The 18,806-nt window shown below is 46.0% G+C and overlaps 1 protein-coding gene across 2 annotated transcripts in view; it reads left to right on the top strand.

The window, feature by feature from the left end:
• Positions 1-18,806, top strand: part of raph1a (Ras association (RalGDS/AF-6) and pleckstrin homology domains 1a) — a 42,110-nt gene that overhangs the window by 6,437 nt on the left and 16,867 nt on the right. For both annotated transcript variants that reach the window (XM_029529788.1, XM_029529787.1), the window contains exons 2-8: positions 7,138-7,202; positions 15,523-15,657; positions 15,800-15,908; positions 15,993-16,132; positions 16,214-16,459; positions 16,661-16,813; positions 16,895-17,065. In XM_029529788.1, coding sequence (XP_029385648.1) covers positions 15,523-15,657; positions 15,800-15,908; positions 15,993-16,132; positions 16,214-16,459; positions 16,661-16,813; positions 16,895-17,065 — 954 coding nt within the window. In that variant the 5' untranslated portion in view covers positions 7,138-7,202. The remainder of the gene's footprint in view (positions 1-7,137; positions 7,203-15,522; positions 15,658-15,799; positions 15,909-15,992; positions 16,133-16,213; positions 16,460-16,660; positions 16,814-16,894; positions 17,066-18,806) is intronic.

The raw sequence follows: 18,806 nt of genomic DNA, 5'->3' as shown, positions 1-18,806 counted from the left end.
CTTGATAATATAGTTCAGGTATATTCCTGGTTAGCTGCAATCCACGCTGTCTAGAACGTATTAATACACATTCATTTAGTGTTCATATTTTTGGAAAAAGAAGGCAGCTTGTGAAATTTCACGACATCAACGTAAGGCAGAGGAGCAACATACCAAACAGAAAATCCACCTGTAGCATGAAGTCAGACGGAAAACACTGGAGCTGGCCCTTTGTTGGCCGGTTAGCTCTAGCTGCACAAAGCAGTAAAACGAGGCATGAAAGCCGGACTAATTATACGCTGTGCTGCGCCACACGGCCTTTATTGTGTGTGCCGTTGGTGTTCAAAGGAGGTGATGTTATTATAAAGTGTGTGTGAGAGCGTGAAACAAAGTGAGAGTGTGTTTGGGGTTTGTTGGTTAGTCCGTTGGTGGGTTTGAAGTAACTGTTGACACAGTAGTGTGTGTGTGTGTGTGTGTCCATGGGCTCGTAGAAAGTGTTTTCCGATGCTCATTCTAACAGAAAGGTAAAGGCATTGAACCTGTGTGTTGGATGTGTGTAAATGTTATGACTTGGAGTATGTCTGGAACGGCTACTGTTGTATGTGTGTGTGTCTGTTGGCACGCTCACATGTTAAAACACACACACACTCACACGTGAACCAGGCCCAGACCAAACCACAGCTACCTCAGAATATCCAGACGGCTCTCCAGTGGAGATGGAAACTATGTGGGCCTTCGCTCTGTTGTCAGCACGGATGAAAACGGACGCCGTGCGGCTCTTTCTGCTTTCTGGGGAAAAGAGCAGCTCGGCCGCCGCAGGACGGTCCAGGACGGAGGTCACAGTTGCAGACTTGCACCACTCGTGGCAACATCTGCAGACATTTTTTTTTTTTTTTTTTTTTAAATATATCTGTGTAAGAGTCAAGCGTGGTCGAGTTGTGACTGGGAAGCGGCCAGCTCAAGTCCTCAGACTGGTTTTGGAAAAATGTGTGGATGGAAAGTGAATATGGAATATGCTCCTCTGCGTAGGTGTCTTTAAGTCAGCAACAGTCTGCTCCAAAATCACATACAATTCACACACACGTGTTTTTCCCTGTTTGCCGTGTTAAACTGACGATGGGACTCCATATTCACACTCAATTTGATTTTACCTACAAAGTTTGAATTGGTTTGGAGCGGAACCCCATTCTGACTGAATAGATCCTCGAAAACTCACAGTGTTTTATTTGAAAGAGATTTGTTTGTCTGATGACATTTTCCTGATAATCTGTGGGCCATCAGGAGGACGAGATCCTTTAACAGCTCGGAGCGCATTAAAGGGGCTGCTGTGATAGAAGCTACTAAATTCTCTTTTGTGGCATGCATTTGTTTGCATTGTGTAAAAATGGCACCACTGAAGACGTTACTTAGTCGTTCCTGCCGCGAAAGGAAAACCTGGATTATGTTGATCCAGGATTTCTAAGCAGTTTTGATGAAAGACTGTTAATGCAAGATGACCTTCTGGAGGATCCCTCTTTTGGTTTGTTCAGAATTACAGTGAATCCACAGTGAGATATTTTACTCTGTGGTGTTGATCCAGCACAAACGGAGCTCTGGTGAGTTTAACTGGCCGTTGATCGTGAGGTGGCCAGTTAGCTTATAGCGTAATAATGTATATTGGACAAGTTTAAATCCATGCAATGACCCGAGGGGGGGTAAAGAGTTTCAAACATATACAGTAGCTCCAAAGACCGATGCAAAGTCTCTGAAGTGGAAGTTTCTATATGGCAGCGAGGTGAAACTTGTCCTGGGGTAGTTGTAGCTCAGGACTTGTCAGAACTGGAGCTGGTCTGATGGTTTTTAGCTGAGTCAGATTCAGTCGCTGTTTCTCAGCTCTGTCATTATATGATTAGCTCCATAACTCTCTATAAGTGTGTGTTATTTCTCTGTGTACGGCTAAATGTGCCTGAGCAGGTCTCTGAGCTGCGGAGACGTGCCGCTCGCCTACATACAGCGAACCGGTGCACGTTGGCGAACACAAATTCAGAGTTGTGCATAAAAATCCACCCACAGGAAAAAAAAAAAAAAAACGTTCCCTTCCCCATGTCGCTCTGTCGTTGGTTCCTACAGCAGATGTTGTTTCTGGCAGGAGTCGCTTCAACTGAGGACGGGTAGAAATGGAAAGTTTGGCTTTTTTTTTTTTTCTCACTGCGAGGCGCTTACCCAGAATGCCACTGTGCTTGTGTTGAAGGAAAATGCCATCTTTAAATGTGATGGGAGCTAAAACGACTCTGTTATTGGGGGGGTGACGGGCCCAGGCGCTGTTGGTTGGATGTTTAATGGCACTGCATGCTGCTCTGGGATATTCTGTGTGTCACTGACCAAACAACTGTCTATTTAATTAACCAAGAAACAAATCAGGCCAGCTGCTGCCTTCCAATACCAGTATTAATGCTACGCTAAGCTAACTGGTTCATCTTTATTGTTATTGTTTACCGTCATTTTAAAGTAATATCAAACTCATAGCAATAAAGTAATGAAGTATATCAGGAATTAAATGTACACTAAGCTCACTTCAAAAGTCCAAAATAGAGACACTTTAGCTCTGAAACATCTCGTGGTTGAATTTCAGTGTACTAATGAATGTGGGATTGGCCGTCCAGTCAAACATGAACATTAACAGCTTTCCACTCAGCAGTCGTGCGACCAGCTTCAGCCACCGCTGTGTGTTTACAATTCAAATTGTTTAGTCTGCTAGAGAACTGCTTGAGGTTTCTGAGGAACGTGAGTTGAAATCTTTTTGCAGTTTCCCCACCGCGGGACAAATAAAGGAATTGAACTGAAAATACAGAGCAGCAGATGCTAACTTCAGTAAAAGAAGGCGACGAAGAAATGAAAGAAAGAAAAGTAGGAAACAAAGGAGTTAACGAGTTTTTAATTCTAATGTTGGCTGCGTACCAACAGCCAAACTTCCAAATGGGCTGTTGCCTCCTTTATTGTTCCGATCCTGAAAATTTTCAGCAACAAGCTCGATGTTGATTCGTACGTGGGGGAAAGTTGAGACTGTTTGATGGACGTAAACCTGACTTTGTGTTCCTCCAGTGCCTGGACAGAGCTCTTTGTCGTCTTTGTGCCAATGTGTGTGTTAGATACTGGAAACGCACTCGGATGCCGTCAACCTTGTCACTTCCATCGTCCTTGTCTTGTTAGCCGTTAGCAGGATTTTAACCCACTAGCTCAGTGACCTTGAATTGGTGTTCCCTCCCTCTGTGTGTGTGTGTGTGTGTGTCAAAGCACTGTGATTCTTTCTGACAGTTCTGCAGTGCAACCAAGTCCACTGCAGCAACACTAGACCCGTGTGTGTCTGTGCATTTGTGTGTGCACCTCCATTCATGCTTGCAGTCTCAACAGCGATAATGAGAGCCCTCTTAACACCGGTCCTGGTCTTAAAGGCCTCACAGTTTGGGGCTCACAGTCCTGCCGGCCACTCAGAAACAGTTCTGCTGTGTTCGCGCTGCAGGAGTCAAAAAGCTTTTGACAATCAACAGCCACTCATCAGATTTCAGTGCGAACGCACAATGTGGCGGTGCGACTGGCTGCATCTTTGGAACGAGGGGGCCGCAGCACTGACCCCTGATCCTCCGTCACGTCAACTGACGATTATTTCCTTCATTTCATCATTTGCGCTGAAAAATGCGAGAAACGCGCTGAACGGAAAATATTGTGTCAGTCGCTCATTTTGTTCATGCAGATAATGATTTTTTTCATCAGTCAAATATCTGCCCAAGATTTTCATCTGCTGCTGATGTTTTCATTCCAGTGCACTTTAGCTGTGACCTGGATGTCTTGTCTTGTCCTGCCTGCATGACATAATTTCTTTTAATGTGCATGAAGGCATTTAAGAAGCTCACACTAAACCACAAAATCTATTTATTCTAATCAAACTTTCTTGACAACTTCTCACGTCTCATCTGTTGGTTCGTGCAACACAATGATTTTCCCTAATAAAGGAGCCGATGTCCATGAGCAGCAACCGGCCACGACTGATTGGATGTAGAAAGAAACACAACGACACATCGGCCCAGTTTCAAACCCTGTGAGCATTTAGCTCCCTCCTGAAAGCATCTTCAAAACACCAGCAGTCGTAAAACTGAATCTGGCTGAGACGCAGATATCGCATCGATTTACAACACGGACACTCAGCTTCCCATTGTAGTGCAGTTCTGCTCTTCTCATTCACTCCGTCTCGTTTTTCGTTGCCCTCTGGTGCCGGCAGCTTGTGCCCCATCTGAGTTATAAAAAAAAAAGAAAAAGAAAAAGGCACGCTGCAGATTTAACCCGAGGGCAGCGTAAGAGAATGCATGCAGTAATGTGACCCGACGGCTGGCCTTGTCTAGGCAGTGCAGCGTGTGTGTGTGTGTGTGTGTGTGTGTGTGTGTGTGGGGGGGGAGCTGGTTTCCAGGCAGTGCCGTGTGCATTCAGGTCTTGCAGCTCAGCATTGAGGCGCAGATTCTGATGCAGTTGGGGGTTTGATTGCCACAAGACCTGTTTAGTTCTGGCAGTGAAAAAGAGTTCACGTTGTTCAAGTTTGCAGAGTTGAAGATACGAAGATCCGCCGTGGCTGTCGGTCTGTCTCCAGACGTCTGCGGCCTTCAGCTGCTCCAGACTAAACTGTCTGCTGTCAAGAGACGAGCTGCTCTAAATAGATGCATTTAAACGCCACGGTATCTCACACAAAGTCGCTCACAGGCAGACTTGCACTCATTAGCAGGGCTCTTAGTCCCAACCTGTAAATCTTCATACAGTTCTTTGAAGGAGGTCTACAAAGGATCCTGACAAAGATAGACACACACACACACACACACACACACACAGTTCGCTCCTCCAGGCTACAATGAACTCAGATTTCCCACTCATGTGACGTTCAGTGAAGAGGCGCCACCCCGTTTAGGTGCAGTTGTGGTTTTAATATTTTAACATACATTTATTGCCTATTAGAAGCTGAAAAGGGTGAAATGATTACTAAGCTTGGACAAGAATCACATCACTGATTTTTACTGAGGTTAAATGTTCCTGTGATGAACTTCATCTGGGGTTCACCTCATTTTAGAGACAAACTGACTTCACTGGCATTTTCTTCCAAAGCAGTAAGAACATTTTTTAAAAGGGCAGATTTAATTTTGGTTGGCAGAGACTGCTAGCCTTCTTTTTCCTGCCCGGATCTCATACTGTTTTTATTCCCAATACTTTTTTTTCCCCACAATCAGATGATTATATTTGATCATTTACTCTATAAATCAGAGGAGGAAAGTGAAAAAAGCTCATCACAGTTAAATGGGGAATCCTCACATTTGAGAAACAGGTATTATCAAAGACGTGACAATTTCAACTGAAATGATCTAAAAGATATTTTAGACAATTAAAATTAAATAAACAAACAGACTGATCTGTATGCTTTGTGAAGTCTGATATCAGTTGTTCCAACAATACGTTTGTTGTTTCAATGAAATGTTTACCAGTTTGCCAGTAATTCAGATTATTTGTTGTGGAAACTATAATCATGATATTATACACACAATTAACAGGGCAGCCGTGTTAACCAGCCGTGTTAGACTTCCAGGTCTCATTATGAGTGAAATAATGGAGAGATTTCTTTCCAAGATTTTAAAGCCTCTTTTGCGAGGCTGTGTTGTTTCATAACGCCCTTTAATGCTTCCTGTTTGGCAACGCAGGACGAATCAATCTGCTCAGAAGCAGAGGCAGAAACAAAGCCTCAGCAAACATGTTAGTATTCACCAGGATGATCACAAGAGAAAATTCGCTTTCGAGAAAAAAGATTTTAGAAGTTTCATAAGATCGTATGTTGTATTCGATATTTTCCCACCATCAGGTAAAGATGCTAAAGTCGCTTATTACAGATGATCGGACCGGAAAACCTCCGTCAGTGATACTCATCAGGAAAAAGGGATATTTGTAGACACTGGTTGACTGTTTTGAAACGGCATTATTAGCAAATTCATCCTAATTATGTTGTCAGTTGCGACACAGAGCGATGAGGAAGCATTTTAAATGACGCGTCAGCTTATAATTCCTGGAATGAGATGGAAGTGTGAAGTTGTGTGTCACAACCGAAGGATGGACGCAACAGATCGCCCAGAGTTCAGCTGCTGCAGCTGTTTGCCATCCGGTTGTCATGGCAACCCCCAGCGACTCCGGAGTCTCGTACTCGATGAGACGGTGGGGCCAAGTGGATTTGGGGCGGCGGCTGCTTTGCTGTGACATCACAAAGTTCAGGATCAGTCACACATACCTGTTTCAGCGACAAACACAAACGTCTCATGAGCAGCAGCACACTGTGTGTGTGTTTGTCCCAACAACGGTGTTGTTGTTGCTCCCGTCATCAGCTACTGATCATATGAGAGCACCTAATGATCTTATGCAAGCTTGGATTGGAGTGTGGTGTGTGTGTGTGTGTGTGTGTGTGTGTGTGTTTGTTTGCAGCTTTCCTCTGTACATGTGATGTGTGTGTTTTTGTGTGTTGGAACAGCGTAGCTGTAATGTGGAAGGAGTACAGACTCAGACATGTGACAGACGGATTTATGTTCAGCATGCAGCAGCTTCCCAACAGCACATACACACACAGACACACACAGATGTGATCACAACAGTGTCGAGTTTTGCCGTAATTAGCTGCGGTGATGTAGGCAGCAAATGTAGAGAGATAAAAACACAGCAGCGTATTTCAATGTGGTGGCCTGTCAGTTATTTTTAGGTCACACACATCCAGTCTGCTCAGCATGACACACACACACACTGGTGCCGCCTGCTGACTGTACATTTGGTGTGTAGACAGCTGCCAGGTGTGTGTGTGTGTGTGTGTGTGTGTGTGTGTGTGTGTGTGTGTGTGAATATAGGTTATTCCATTTTCAGTTTTTAGATCAGACTTCATGGAGATGGCTCCGATCTTCTCACTCCCCCCACAAAAAAAGCTGGTCCCTTAATCACAGATTATCATTATTATTATTATTATTCAGGCTCTGGCCGTGAGTTCGCCGACTGTCAGAGGTCCAGTGTGTTTTGTGCAGAGAGCAGGAAGGAAGACGGCGCATCTGCTTTTCTCCCCGTCCAGAGGAAATTCGATGGTGTGTAATAATAAATGTTCTCCGTGTGTCTCTGCAGGCTGATTGACTTCGTCCACTCTGCGCTGTGTTGGAGCTGAGCTGAGCTCTGTCAGCAGACCAAAGGTAAACAACATTAAACTGCTATTTATCATTTTCATATCACATGTGGAAAAGCTCTGCGTTCTGTTTATGTGGGCTGAGAGAGATTTACCCTCCGCAGTCGTATGTGTTTCCACGTGTCTTCAGATTTTGGTACAATGTTCTTTACTCACAGTTTTAGATATTTTATCTTCACTGAAAATGTTGTGGAAATCTCTTTTGTTGTGACACCTTTATCAAAAACATTGCCGCTCCTGATTTTTGGATTTTGGATTAGTTTTTTTTTTTTTTTTTTATTCATATGCCTCTTCATGTTACGCGTTGCTCCACCTGTTTCTGGTCTTTCTGCTTCCTCACTTTGGGTGTTGAAGACGTTGTGTCCTCAGCTGTGTTGTCCTGACAAAAAGCGTTAGATGTTATATGACATCAATTTAAGCTGAATTTGTTTGGTTCAGTTATTCTGCTGTGAAAAAAAAAAAAAAAAAAAAAGGTGAAAGGGTGCTTCTTCTGTTCAGCTGCTCTGGAGGCTCCAGATCGAATCCCTGCAGCCCCGCAGCTGAGAAATGGGGAGAACACCACCACCCTGCCTCTGCTGCTGTCCCGTCTACGTCCCTCCTTCTTTCCTGTTTCTGTTCTTGGCTGTAATGTTATATAAACTGGTCTTTGGCATCTGGAAAAGTTACAGCTCACATCTGGCTGAGATGTCTTGTGTAAGATTTGTTATTATCCCGTCCCATCGTGTTCATAGCTGCGGCACACTGTTAACATGCTGTATGCCACTTATTCTGTTCCAGTCCGTAAATGTCAGAGCTCAGCTGATGGTTAGGAAAGTATGTAGATGTTTCCAAAATAAATGTTCTTGTTGTGTAGCCTCCACAGTCGGCCACATTTACCCGCGGGCCTTTCCACATTCGTCAGGTTTCACGGACGATTAATCGCCGCCTGTCCTGTGTGGGCCGATGTCCGCTTCGTGTTCGTGCTCTGTGGAAAACTTAATGTCTCTGTGGTGAGGAGCTCCAACACTGGACCGACACTTCAGGGCCAGTTTTATAAATCTGGATACTCAGGACACGAGTCAAGCCGTTTTATGTAACATCCTGCAGGGGTTTGGTACAAATAGTGGAAAGTGACACAGGATACCTTCGGTGTGGAGGAGTTTAAATTTGGCTTTCTTCAAATCTAAATTGCTGCGCTGCCTCCTGAAACCAACAGCAGCTTCCCATTAATATGCGTGTGTGTGTGAGTGTGTGTGAAGGCGCTGCCCTGTTATCAATCAGCTTTGGCGGCACACACACACACACACACACACACACACACACACACACACACAGCTGTATATGCATTGCTGATGCTCATATCAAAGACACGTGTGTGTGTGTGTGTATATACATATAAATACACACTCTATAAATACAGTGTGCGGTTGTGGGCAGTTGTGAAGGAGTGGTTTGTGTGTCTGCGAGGAGCTGTGTGGGTTTGGCAGCGTAGAGGAAAATATACAGTCATTTCTAATCATGACAATCAACCTCCAGTCCCACGAACCTGCAGAACCTTTAGAGTCCACCTGGCCCAGATCTGGATCAGGGTCGGACCGGCTCAGCTCTTCTGAAACCAGTGGGCGGTGCTGAGCTGGGTGGAGGCGAGCTGCTGAGGAGAGACGTTATTTCTTTCCACCTCAGGTCGCAGCTGTTGGTAAAGTTTGTTGCTCAACACGATGAACGCTAACACAAAATGCGTCCCTTTAAAAGTTGCTTTGCCCTGAATCTGGTTCCACACCGATGTTGTGACTGCATCAGTCGCAGCGATTTCCGTCCTGGTTCCTCGGTCTGAGTCTGGAGGACCGCGTGAGGGCCAGAACCAGAGAGCCAGGGCGGATCGCGGTCCGAGCATGAGACCATATTTATCTTGCTATTTTGGAAATCTGAGGAGTTTTCTTTCCAACCAGAAGATCAAACTTTGATACTGATGACAGCGTTTTCTCCCTTTGGGGGGGCCACCTCAGCTCCAAGAATAAAAGCTGAGCCTCCACTTTCCATCCATCCTGTGGTCGCACCATCACGTCTATCTCATGTGTATCAACTTGCAGCCTGTTTGTGCATATGGGGGTTGGTGGTGGATGTTTTTTTGGGGGGGGGTTGTAATGTTTTGGTTCACAGGGGTCAATTGGCAGTGATTCTGTCTCCATGTCTTTTAATGCATCTGTGGTAAATCAATTCAGCTCCAGCAGAATCAACTTCCTGCTGCCTCTTGTTTGTTTCTTTTGGAGCAAAAAATAGAAGTCGTTTGTTCTGAAACACACCACTGTGTGTGTGTGTGTGTCTGTGTGCGTGTGTGAGTGTGCGTGCATGTATACGTATCATGTTACATGGTGGCAGCTGAGCACCTCTGGGATCTCCAGCCTTGGGGGCTCGAGCACACTCGGAAACAATAGGGTGTAATTTTGTCTGCATCGCATGCCTGCAAACACACACGCACACTCCTGTGTGTGTGTGTGTGTCTCTTTTGTCATAAAGGTGCACGTGGCCACAACTGCGTGTGCACGTGATTCCAAGCATCCAAACCTTTGGAGGAGGTGGAGACGCAGGTGGATGTTCCTGTAATAGATGAATAACACGCAGAGGTAACAGCTACGGAGAAGTACCTGCCCTGTGAGTGTGAGTGTGTGTGAGTGTGTGTGAGTGTGTGTGTGTGTGTGTGTGTGTGTGTGTGTGTGTGTGTGTGTGTGTGTGTGTGTGTGTGTGTGTGTGAATATGAAGTACACACTCCACCTCCCACTCGCTCCTATAATAATCTGCCTTCCTTGAATTGAGAGACAGAGGCAGATGTCAATATGAGGCGAGGAAGCGGGGAGGAAATGATGTAATCCCTCCCGCGGTCCCAGGGGAAGTGATATCATTGTTGCTGGATCAGCGGGCGGCTCCTCGCTCGTCCGTTCCTCTTCCTGCATGAAACAAACCAAATGCAACCTCAAGAATAATTCAGTCCATATTCATGTGCCACAAAGAACAGCATACTTCACATTTTCTGCAGCAGACGGAGGCTGTTGATTCTGTCTTTAAACAACGATTGACGTTCGGGGCTTTTCTTGCTACAGGCCCTTGACAAAGCCCTTCCTAATGCTCCTGTAGTCCGAGCCAATCAGATCTGCCGAATTGCGGCCCCTTTTTCGGGTGAAATTCCCTCCACTGCTGCTCAGGGAAGGAAGCCCAGTCTGAGGGGGGATTTCACACTAAAAGCTTCACTCTGGCTTTAATAATCCTGTTAACAGATTTAACCCCGAGCTGCTCTACGTCAGGTTTTCAGCCAAAACTTTACTTAGACATTTTATTGTCTTGCCTTAAATCACCTGCCGGAGAGAAGTGATGAAGAATGTGCACACCCCCGTTTTATCCGGAGGAGATGAGAACAACGTGGTCACCTCACAGGCGTTGATGGAGCTGATGGAGCTGCTCGTCCATTTATCAGAAAGACGCTGAACCCCAAGTTGCCCCTGATGGCTGTCCTCGCCCTCGCCCGTCAGCTGGGATTGGCTCCGGCCCTCCCCAGGACTAATTTACTGTCTGTACTGCTGTAAAATCCCTCTCCTGTGATCAGGGCCACAGGTGGCAGCAGCTCTGCAGAGCCCCCCCACTGTGACCTAAAGAAAGATTCTTGCTGAGCTTGCTGTGTTGTCGTCCCTCTGGAGGAAAACACCCCCACATCCAGGTCAGGACTTCACATGGACTTGGAGCTTTATTGGACATCTGATCCGGTAATTATGAACCGCCGTTTCTTTTCCCCCCATTAAGTCCACTTCAGTTTCCTCCTGCTGCTACAAACAAACAGCACAATCACCGAGCAGCCATCAGAAATCCTGATCCTGGAGGCAGCAGATCCTTCATGGATCCGGTCCCACAGAGCCGTCGCTCGTTTGACGTTGATGAAATGTAAATCCGTCCATCTGACGGGTATCCACGGTAACCAGAGCGGTGAAAGTCAAACCTGATAACGCAAACTTCCCTGTGACTTTCTCCGGTAACAACAATCGAGGGTTCTTGTTCTCGTGTTGGATCGGTTCAGACCACGATCTGGACCTCAAAGTCCAGTGGAGAGACTCCCATAATGCACCTCTCCGGTATGAAAGGGAGAGTTTCACTGCAGGGTCACTTGGCAGACGTTCAGGCCTCTCTCACACAGACACACACAGACGCACAAAGGGTAGCTAATTGATGGCCCAGTGTGAATCCTCTTTTGGCACGACACAGACGCACAAACCGGCTGCGTCTGCAGTGTGTGTGTGGTTTGTTTGCAGCGTCCAGCTGAGTGTAAACGATGACATTAAAAGTCGGAGGCTGTGAGATTAAACTCGTCGTAGTAAAATCATTAATCACGTTGACTTTGTTTGCTCTCTGATGTCAGCTGGAATTGAATTCATTATGAGCAACGGACTGTTTGGGAAGGAGAGCGATACGAAAAGACACACACACACACACGGACACACAAATAATCCATAAAAGCGGATAAACGTAGATTTAAGTCCGATGTGTGTGCTTCTGATGCTCCAACGTTCAGACAAATGATCGAACATTCGATGGAAATATTTTCATTCTCGTTTTTATTTTGGTACATTTTTGGTCAGTGCTTTAGTGTGCGTCTTTGTGTGTTACGTGTGTAGGTGTGTGTGAATCATCTGAATTTACCGTCTGGATTTACTCATTACTTCTTTTTTTTCTGGCTCTGATTTATAGCTTCGCTTTACCAAACCCAACAAGCCTAAAAATACAGTTTTTGTGTGTGTTTGTGTGTGATGCCCTGATATAGAACCGTGGGAACTGGCCGGACTAAACGCTCTGCGGGACTTTAAAGTCTTCTCTGTTGTTGTTGTCGTTTCCCTGGACACATGAAGTGTGTTGCTGAAGGGCACTACAGCTGGGAGCAGTTCAGGGTTTGGTTTTTCCTTTTGTCTCCTCTCTTCTCCTTTCCTTGTTTCCTTTGCTCTCTCTCCTCTCCTCTCCTCTTGGCTCCTTTCCTTGTCTTCTGTCTCTTCTTATTCATTTCCTTTCCTACTCATCTTGTCTCCTCTCCTTGCCTCTCTTCTATCTTGGCTCCTTTCCTTCTGTCCTTTCCTTTGCTCCTGTTCCCTCTTTAGTCTCCTTTTTTTTTTTACACCTTTCCTCCTGTTGTCCCCTCTTGTCTCGTCTCCTTTCATTCCTTAGACTTCCTTAGACTTCCCAGGTTCACGTCCCCTGAAAACATCCCAGAATTCCACGCTGCACATGCATCAGTCAGTCCTGACGCCTCGCTGTCAGGCAGCAGCTGTCTTAACCTCCATATTTAACTCCTTGCGAGAGGTCAGAGGTCAGATTTAGGAGGTTTGGGCCACTTCCTGTCTGTGAGCTCCAACTTGCTGAGTTTAACAGGCGCTTACAGGACAAAGTCGAAGCTTGTCTAGCTGTAAATGAAGTTCTCGTTGACCTTAACGAATCGATTCAGCTTTTATGGTCTCACCCTTGTTGATGAAAATAGAGGACAGATTACGTAAAGGAGACGAGGGAACAGAAGAAGGGGAGGAGGAACTAAATGAAAGATGAGGAGGAAGGTGAGAAAAACAGTGCGAGCCGGGGGAGGAGGAATGGGAGCGTGATTGCATGGTTTCAATCTGACAGACAGGAGGAGTGTGGCTGCAGCAGCAGAGTAATTACTGTTTACGTTGGAAGCACGCACGCTGCACGGACAGCCCATCGCTCCGACCTGCAGCAGTTTAAAACACGCCTTCGAATTCGTGTGATACTTTTTGTTTGCTTGTTTTTTCTTTCTTGAATTCGTCCATGTCTCTTGATACGAGATGTTTCCGCTGCATTAATGCATCAGTCAATCTGTTTTTTCTTTTCCTACGTCTCCTGCAGAAAAAGGTGACACAAAAAGTTGTGTTTTTGTTCAACATAGTCAGTGTTTTTCCTTTTGGCTATTGCTACATAGCTAAAGATAGCATTAGCACCCAGTGAAATTTGATCCATTAGCGTTTAATATGTTGATAAGAGGCGTTTTAAAAAAGGAAGATGAAACTGTCAGATTGAGTTCTGCAGCCAGGGAGCTGAAGTTTGTGTGTTTGGAGGCAGATTTGTGTTGTAAAGGCGGGAGCTTTGCTGTTTTCTCTGAGACGAAGCCTCATTCACGGAGCGAGCTGAAGTTCAGACACAACGTGAAGTGAATTCCTCCGATTTTAAATCGGCAGGAAAAAAAAGGGGCCGTTTGTTGGCCGGCATCGAACCTTCGCCTGCGTGGAAACGGCAGATTGTTGTAGACGAGCGCAGCTGTGAGACTTTTCACAACGCTCCTCTAGTCGCTCGGCAGTCCCCAAACCACACACGCACAAACACACACACTCGCCCTATCTTCCCCTCTAAATGACAGACCTTCCTAACCACAGGGATGTAATTGTAGCACCACTCCTCAGTGTGTTTGTGTGTGTTTGCGTGTGTGTGTGTGTTTCAAAGTGTTTATATGTGGGTGTGTGATATTCTGCTCTCTAATCTTGTGTGTGTGTTGGCTCGCTGTCTCTCCTCGGAGTGGGACATGGGGGGCGACAACAGAACGGCGACCCAGGAATAACAAACTCAGCCCTGTGTGACACCCCGCACACGCCTGTAGGAGGCGAGGGGAGGAGGAAAGGTCGGGTAGGAAGGAAGGAGGAACTGACTGATATGTTAAACATCCATGTCATTTCTGAGGAGCAGTGAGGGTGGGGGGGGTTCGGTCCCTGAGGGGATTCCAGACCAGATGAGACCTGTTTTTTCCGAGTCTCCGACCTGGAGAACTTGTATTTAAGGGTTAACTCAACCATCTTGGGTCGCTTGCATGTGACCTCTTTCTCAGTAAGGGTTGGAACAACCCCCCACCTGCAGGGATCCGCTATGACAAAGTGAAAACGGTACCTGTGTCTCCATCCAACCAGAACGAGAACCCGGTCTGGACTGTGGAGAATCCCTTCTCTTCTTTTTCACCCAAACAGCTTCTTATAAATAAACATTGGGGTTGGTCGGGCTACCTGCGAGACAAGCGATGCCTTTGGAGCCCTGTCGATGTCGTTGTGCCCCCCTGAATCAAACTCCAGTCATCTGGTTTCACTAAAAAAGGACTTAAAAACAAAAGTAATTTGAAATTGTAACTTTTGTTTTGCGCGCAGAAAAATGTACCTCATGTTGCTTTGATACATGAAACCTCCTGTAGGTTATTTTCTTTATCAATATTAAAGAGTCAGTGTGTCTGTGTTTGGTACAAAAACAAATCGAAATGATTTGACTGTGTATTGTATCATGTGTTGGATGGTTGTTAACGCAGAGAAGATCTCGACAGCTGCCATGTGTCTCTGTCTTTGACTTAAGCTTCCATAGATTTTCTGTGTGTGTTATTGAAGAATATTTCCATCATTAATCACAATAACACTCCCTCCAAAAGTGTGTTGACTTGATCTCGAGGAGGCTAATACACACACATGCCTTAATCTCTCATAACCTTTCTCCCGATTTCACCACACATGCTTCTTGTATTCGTTTGTAATAAATCAACTTTAGGATTGTTATTATTTTTAGACCGGGAGCAGAACAGTTTGGCTTCCTGCACACGGAGGCAAACAGCTGAGACGTCCAATCTGAATCTTAATCTCCCTGTTAACGTCAGGAGTTTGGAAACAGAAGTCTTAAATATCTTTTATGGTAAATCTTTTCAATATTGCATTAAAAAATTGTCAGTAATGTGCAGAATGAGATGCAGAGGAAGTCATTTGGGTTGATGACACTTTTCCCAGGAAAAGGGAAACAACATAATAATAAATATTGATAATACCAAATATTTTAAAAACATTTTTTGTTGTGGGAGACAAAAATGTCTTTTTGCTGTCCCTGTCTCTTTAAAAGGCTACATTAAGATATGTTGCATGTCTTCAGAGGACATCAGGGTTGTTTTTTGGTGACAGCAGTTCAATCTTAATTAAACACAGCTGGACTTTGTCTTCTTAAATGGTCGTTAGCTTGAAGTGTTTTCTGACTCGGTTCACTTATATTTTCAGCAGCTGTGCTCGGTCACAAACAGCCTTTTAATTGTTTTTTGTTTTTTTTTTATTGCAGCTTTCAAGTTTTTCTTTAAGTGCCAAAAAGCTTTCAAAAATGTTCGAGAAGCCTTTTTTGTGTTTTTGGAGTATTTGGTGTCATTCTGACCTCAGTGATGATTTGGATTTAATGCTCCCTCTGCTGTCGGTCTCATTGAAATGAACATGAACACTGGATGTGATGTGACGTGTAGAGCGGGCTGTCAGCCACTAGATGGAGCTGAGAGCTCAACTTCTTTTCCTTCTGCTTCTCCTCAGATGGATCACGTGTCGGACGAGGAGGTGGAGGTCAGGGAGGAAGAAGAGGAGGAAGAGGAGGACAGCGATAAGGAAGACCAGGACCTGGATAAGATGTTTGGAGCCTGGCTGGGAGAGCTGGACAAGCTCACACAGGTACACATATGGACGGATGTACGGCGCTAACATGCAGAAACACATCGCCATCCTGTAGCTAAATATGAAGCTAGAGAGAATATAAAGTCAAGGGAGTGCAGTAATGAGTAAAAAATCATTTCTTGGCTCTCTGTCCGTCCAGAGTCTGGACGACGGTCGCCCGGAGCGGCCTCCTCAGCAGAAAGCTCCCCTCAGACAGGAGACCAACATGGCCAACTTCTCCTACAGATTCTCCATCTACAACATCAACGGTCGGTCACACAGAGACACGTAAACGCCCATTCCACGGGGATTTGATGTATTCGACTCACACTCTGATCTTTCTCTGTCTGCAGAGGCACTGAATCAGGGGGAGAACGTGGATCTGGACGCTCTCATGGCTGATCTCTGCTCCATCGAACAGGAGCTCAGCACCATCAACACCAAACCCAACAGCGCCGGCGGCATGGCTCGCCTGGGACTGACTGACACAAAGGTGGCCACACCCTCAATTCTGCAGATCTTATATTTATTTAAATCCAGTCATATAAACCTGCTCACTTCTCTACGTCTTCAGGTCCGTCAGAAGCCTCCAGCAGGACGCAGCAGCAGGCAGCAGCAGCAGCAGCCAGCAGGTGGCGGCGGCGGTGGGAGCAGCAGCAACAGCGTGAGCGGCGGTGGCGGCAGCAGCGGGGCGAGCAGCAGCAGCAGCAGCACCAGGGCGTCGCCGGCCGGCACCATCCGAGGGCCCACCGGGCATCATGGGAGACCGGCGCTGGCTTCTAACTTCAGCCTGGACGACATCACCGCCCAACTGGAGAAGGTTTGTACAAGTGACGGGATTCATCCCTCCACGTGGATTTGTATTTTAACATAAAGAACTCTTATCAGGTTCACAGAAGTCTGCAGAATTAAAGGGCGGCTTTCCTGCTGCAGAAGTAGGGCCTCAGTCTGCTGCTCAACAAAAACCGACAGCAGAGGATCAGCACTCACCCTGTTCTCCTCCTGTTGTTTCCCTCTGCAGGCATCTCTCAGTATGGACGAGGCTGCTCGTCAAAGCTCCTCCCACTCTCTGAGCTCCGCCTCCATCTACACGTCAGCTACGATGCGGCGGCCCGGATCCTCTCAGCGCCAGCATCGACGCACCGGATCAGTCGGGACGGTCAGCGAACACGAGGTGAACGAATGTCCTGAACGTTTTCCCGTCAGCCAGATGACGTCATCTGACATCACTCTTCCTCTTTCCGCACCACCTCAGGCGCGCTCAATCGTCCACTCCTCGCGCTCCTCTGTCACCTCGGCGTCCGGGGTTTCTGTTAACTCTGCCTCTTCCATGGATTCGTTGGACAGCGTCCTCCGCTCAGAGTTGGACGGTCAGCAGCCGTCAGGACAGGCGGAGGGACTCGGTCAAGGTCACCACAGCACAGAGGTACGTGAAGACAAGCACGAGCAGCAAGCCGTTTTTGAACCCCGCCGTGATTTAACACGTTGGTTCAGGAGCGCCTGAGACAAAGCAACACTTTGTAATCTTGGTTTTTGATGAAACCATATTTCAACAAGGATGTGAGCTGAGGAGGAGCGAGGGCTGCATCTGACCTCCTCTGCTCTCTATCCTTATTGGTCGGTCCAGTCTGTCAGTCACACAGTAGCCCCGCCCACCCTCCCCTCTAAATGGAGCATCATTTAAGAAATGAACATACAATCATGTTGTATTTCAGACTGACACCATAAACTCATCAGGGAGGAGGCGGGACATTTTCCCATAGACTTCATCACACTGACTTCTTTGTACGCCCAGTGGCCCCCTCAGGGCCATTCGACAGAGCTTCACTGTGCTCACTTTTCCACAGGACTGAACTGAGCCGATGTAATTTCATTGAGGCGTTTAGACCGGATCACCTGCCCGCCGGCTCGGATTACGCCGAGTCTGCAGTCGTTTCAAGCAGATTAGGACGAGATAAATAATGTGCATCAGATGATAATGGCATTTAAAACAAAGGGGGAATTACTCCGAACTTAAAACATCGACGCCTGATGTGGATTTCACATTGCATTTTATTTCATCTCAACACACAAAATATCAGCAGACCTTTTCAGGATTTTAAAAATATTACCACGTTGATCAGAAGGCAGAAATTATCTGTTTTGTTTCCGATCCGCTCAGCGTTGCTTCACACTCACTTTTCTTTTTTAAGTTTTTCTCTTTGTGTGTGCTGGCTGACATTTTCTCTCACTGCTGCAGATAGATTCTGCTGCTTCAGGCTGCGTCTTTGCTCCCTTTTTTTTTTTTTTTTTCTTTCCCAGATTAGACTCACAGTTTCAATCGCGAACTGAATCACCTACGTAGTCAGATGGGAACAATTCACAGCAGAAATGTAAAAAAACAAAAAACAAACTGAGGTTGTTTTATTTCTACTGTGAATTTTAAAGTCTTGTGTTTCGCCTTGGCAGCTGCAGAGGGAATTTAACCCCAGACCTTGTTGTTGCGGTTGCTGCCTTGCTTGAGTCGAAAAGATGAAGAGCTGCACCGGTAGCGCTCTCATCCGTTCGCACACCGCAGATCAGAGAGAAGGCGAAGAAAGTGAGTCAGCAGACGACTGCAGACGATAAAAGAATCGGGGTGAGACGATGATGGGAGCTGAGTACACAGACAGGAGAGAAGTAGGAAGTGCACAAAGAGATGGAGGCAGAAAAGTGGAGCTGCCTCCACACGCTCGCTGTGTTTAGGCCGGTAAAAACAGCCTGAACTCAGAGAGGACATGAAGTCGATGGGAAAATGGCCTTACTTTGTCTAATTTCTTACCGGACAATGTAAATCTGACCTTTGTTGATGTTGACAGTCGACGTCTTCATTCATTCATGAAAATAAAGTCAAACCGTTTAGAACAGCACTCCGTACGAATCAACACACACTTGGATGTGATTGGTCAGATCTTGGCCAAAGGGAAGAGCTGAGTGTAATCGTGGATGTGTGTGTTTGACCTAAATATTATTTTTAATCTGCGGCCTTCACAAGAGAAATAATGCTTTCTGTAAAATGCTCTCAGAGGTCAAAGCACACACATTTACAAATTTGTGAAACACTGTTTGTGTGTGTGTGTGTGTGTGTGTTTTACAACACTTAACTCGTATCAGTCTCAGACATTCAATGAAGATATGAATTAATTGAC

This window comes from Echeneis naucrates, chromosome 21 (assembly GCF_900963305.1).
Source record: "Echeneis naucrates chromosome 21, fEcheNa1.1, whole genome shotgun sequence".
In the NCBI taxonomy this organism is placed as follows: Eukaryota; Metazoa; Chordata; class Actinopteri; order Carangiformes; family Echeneidae; genus Echeneis; species Echeneis naucrates.
Note: the sequence above shows the minus strand (reverse complement) of the source record. Positions and strands in the feature narration are given on the sequence as shown.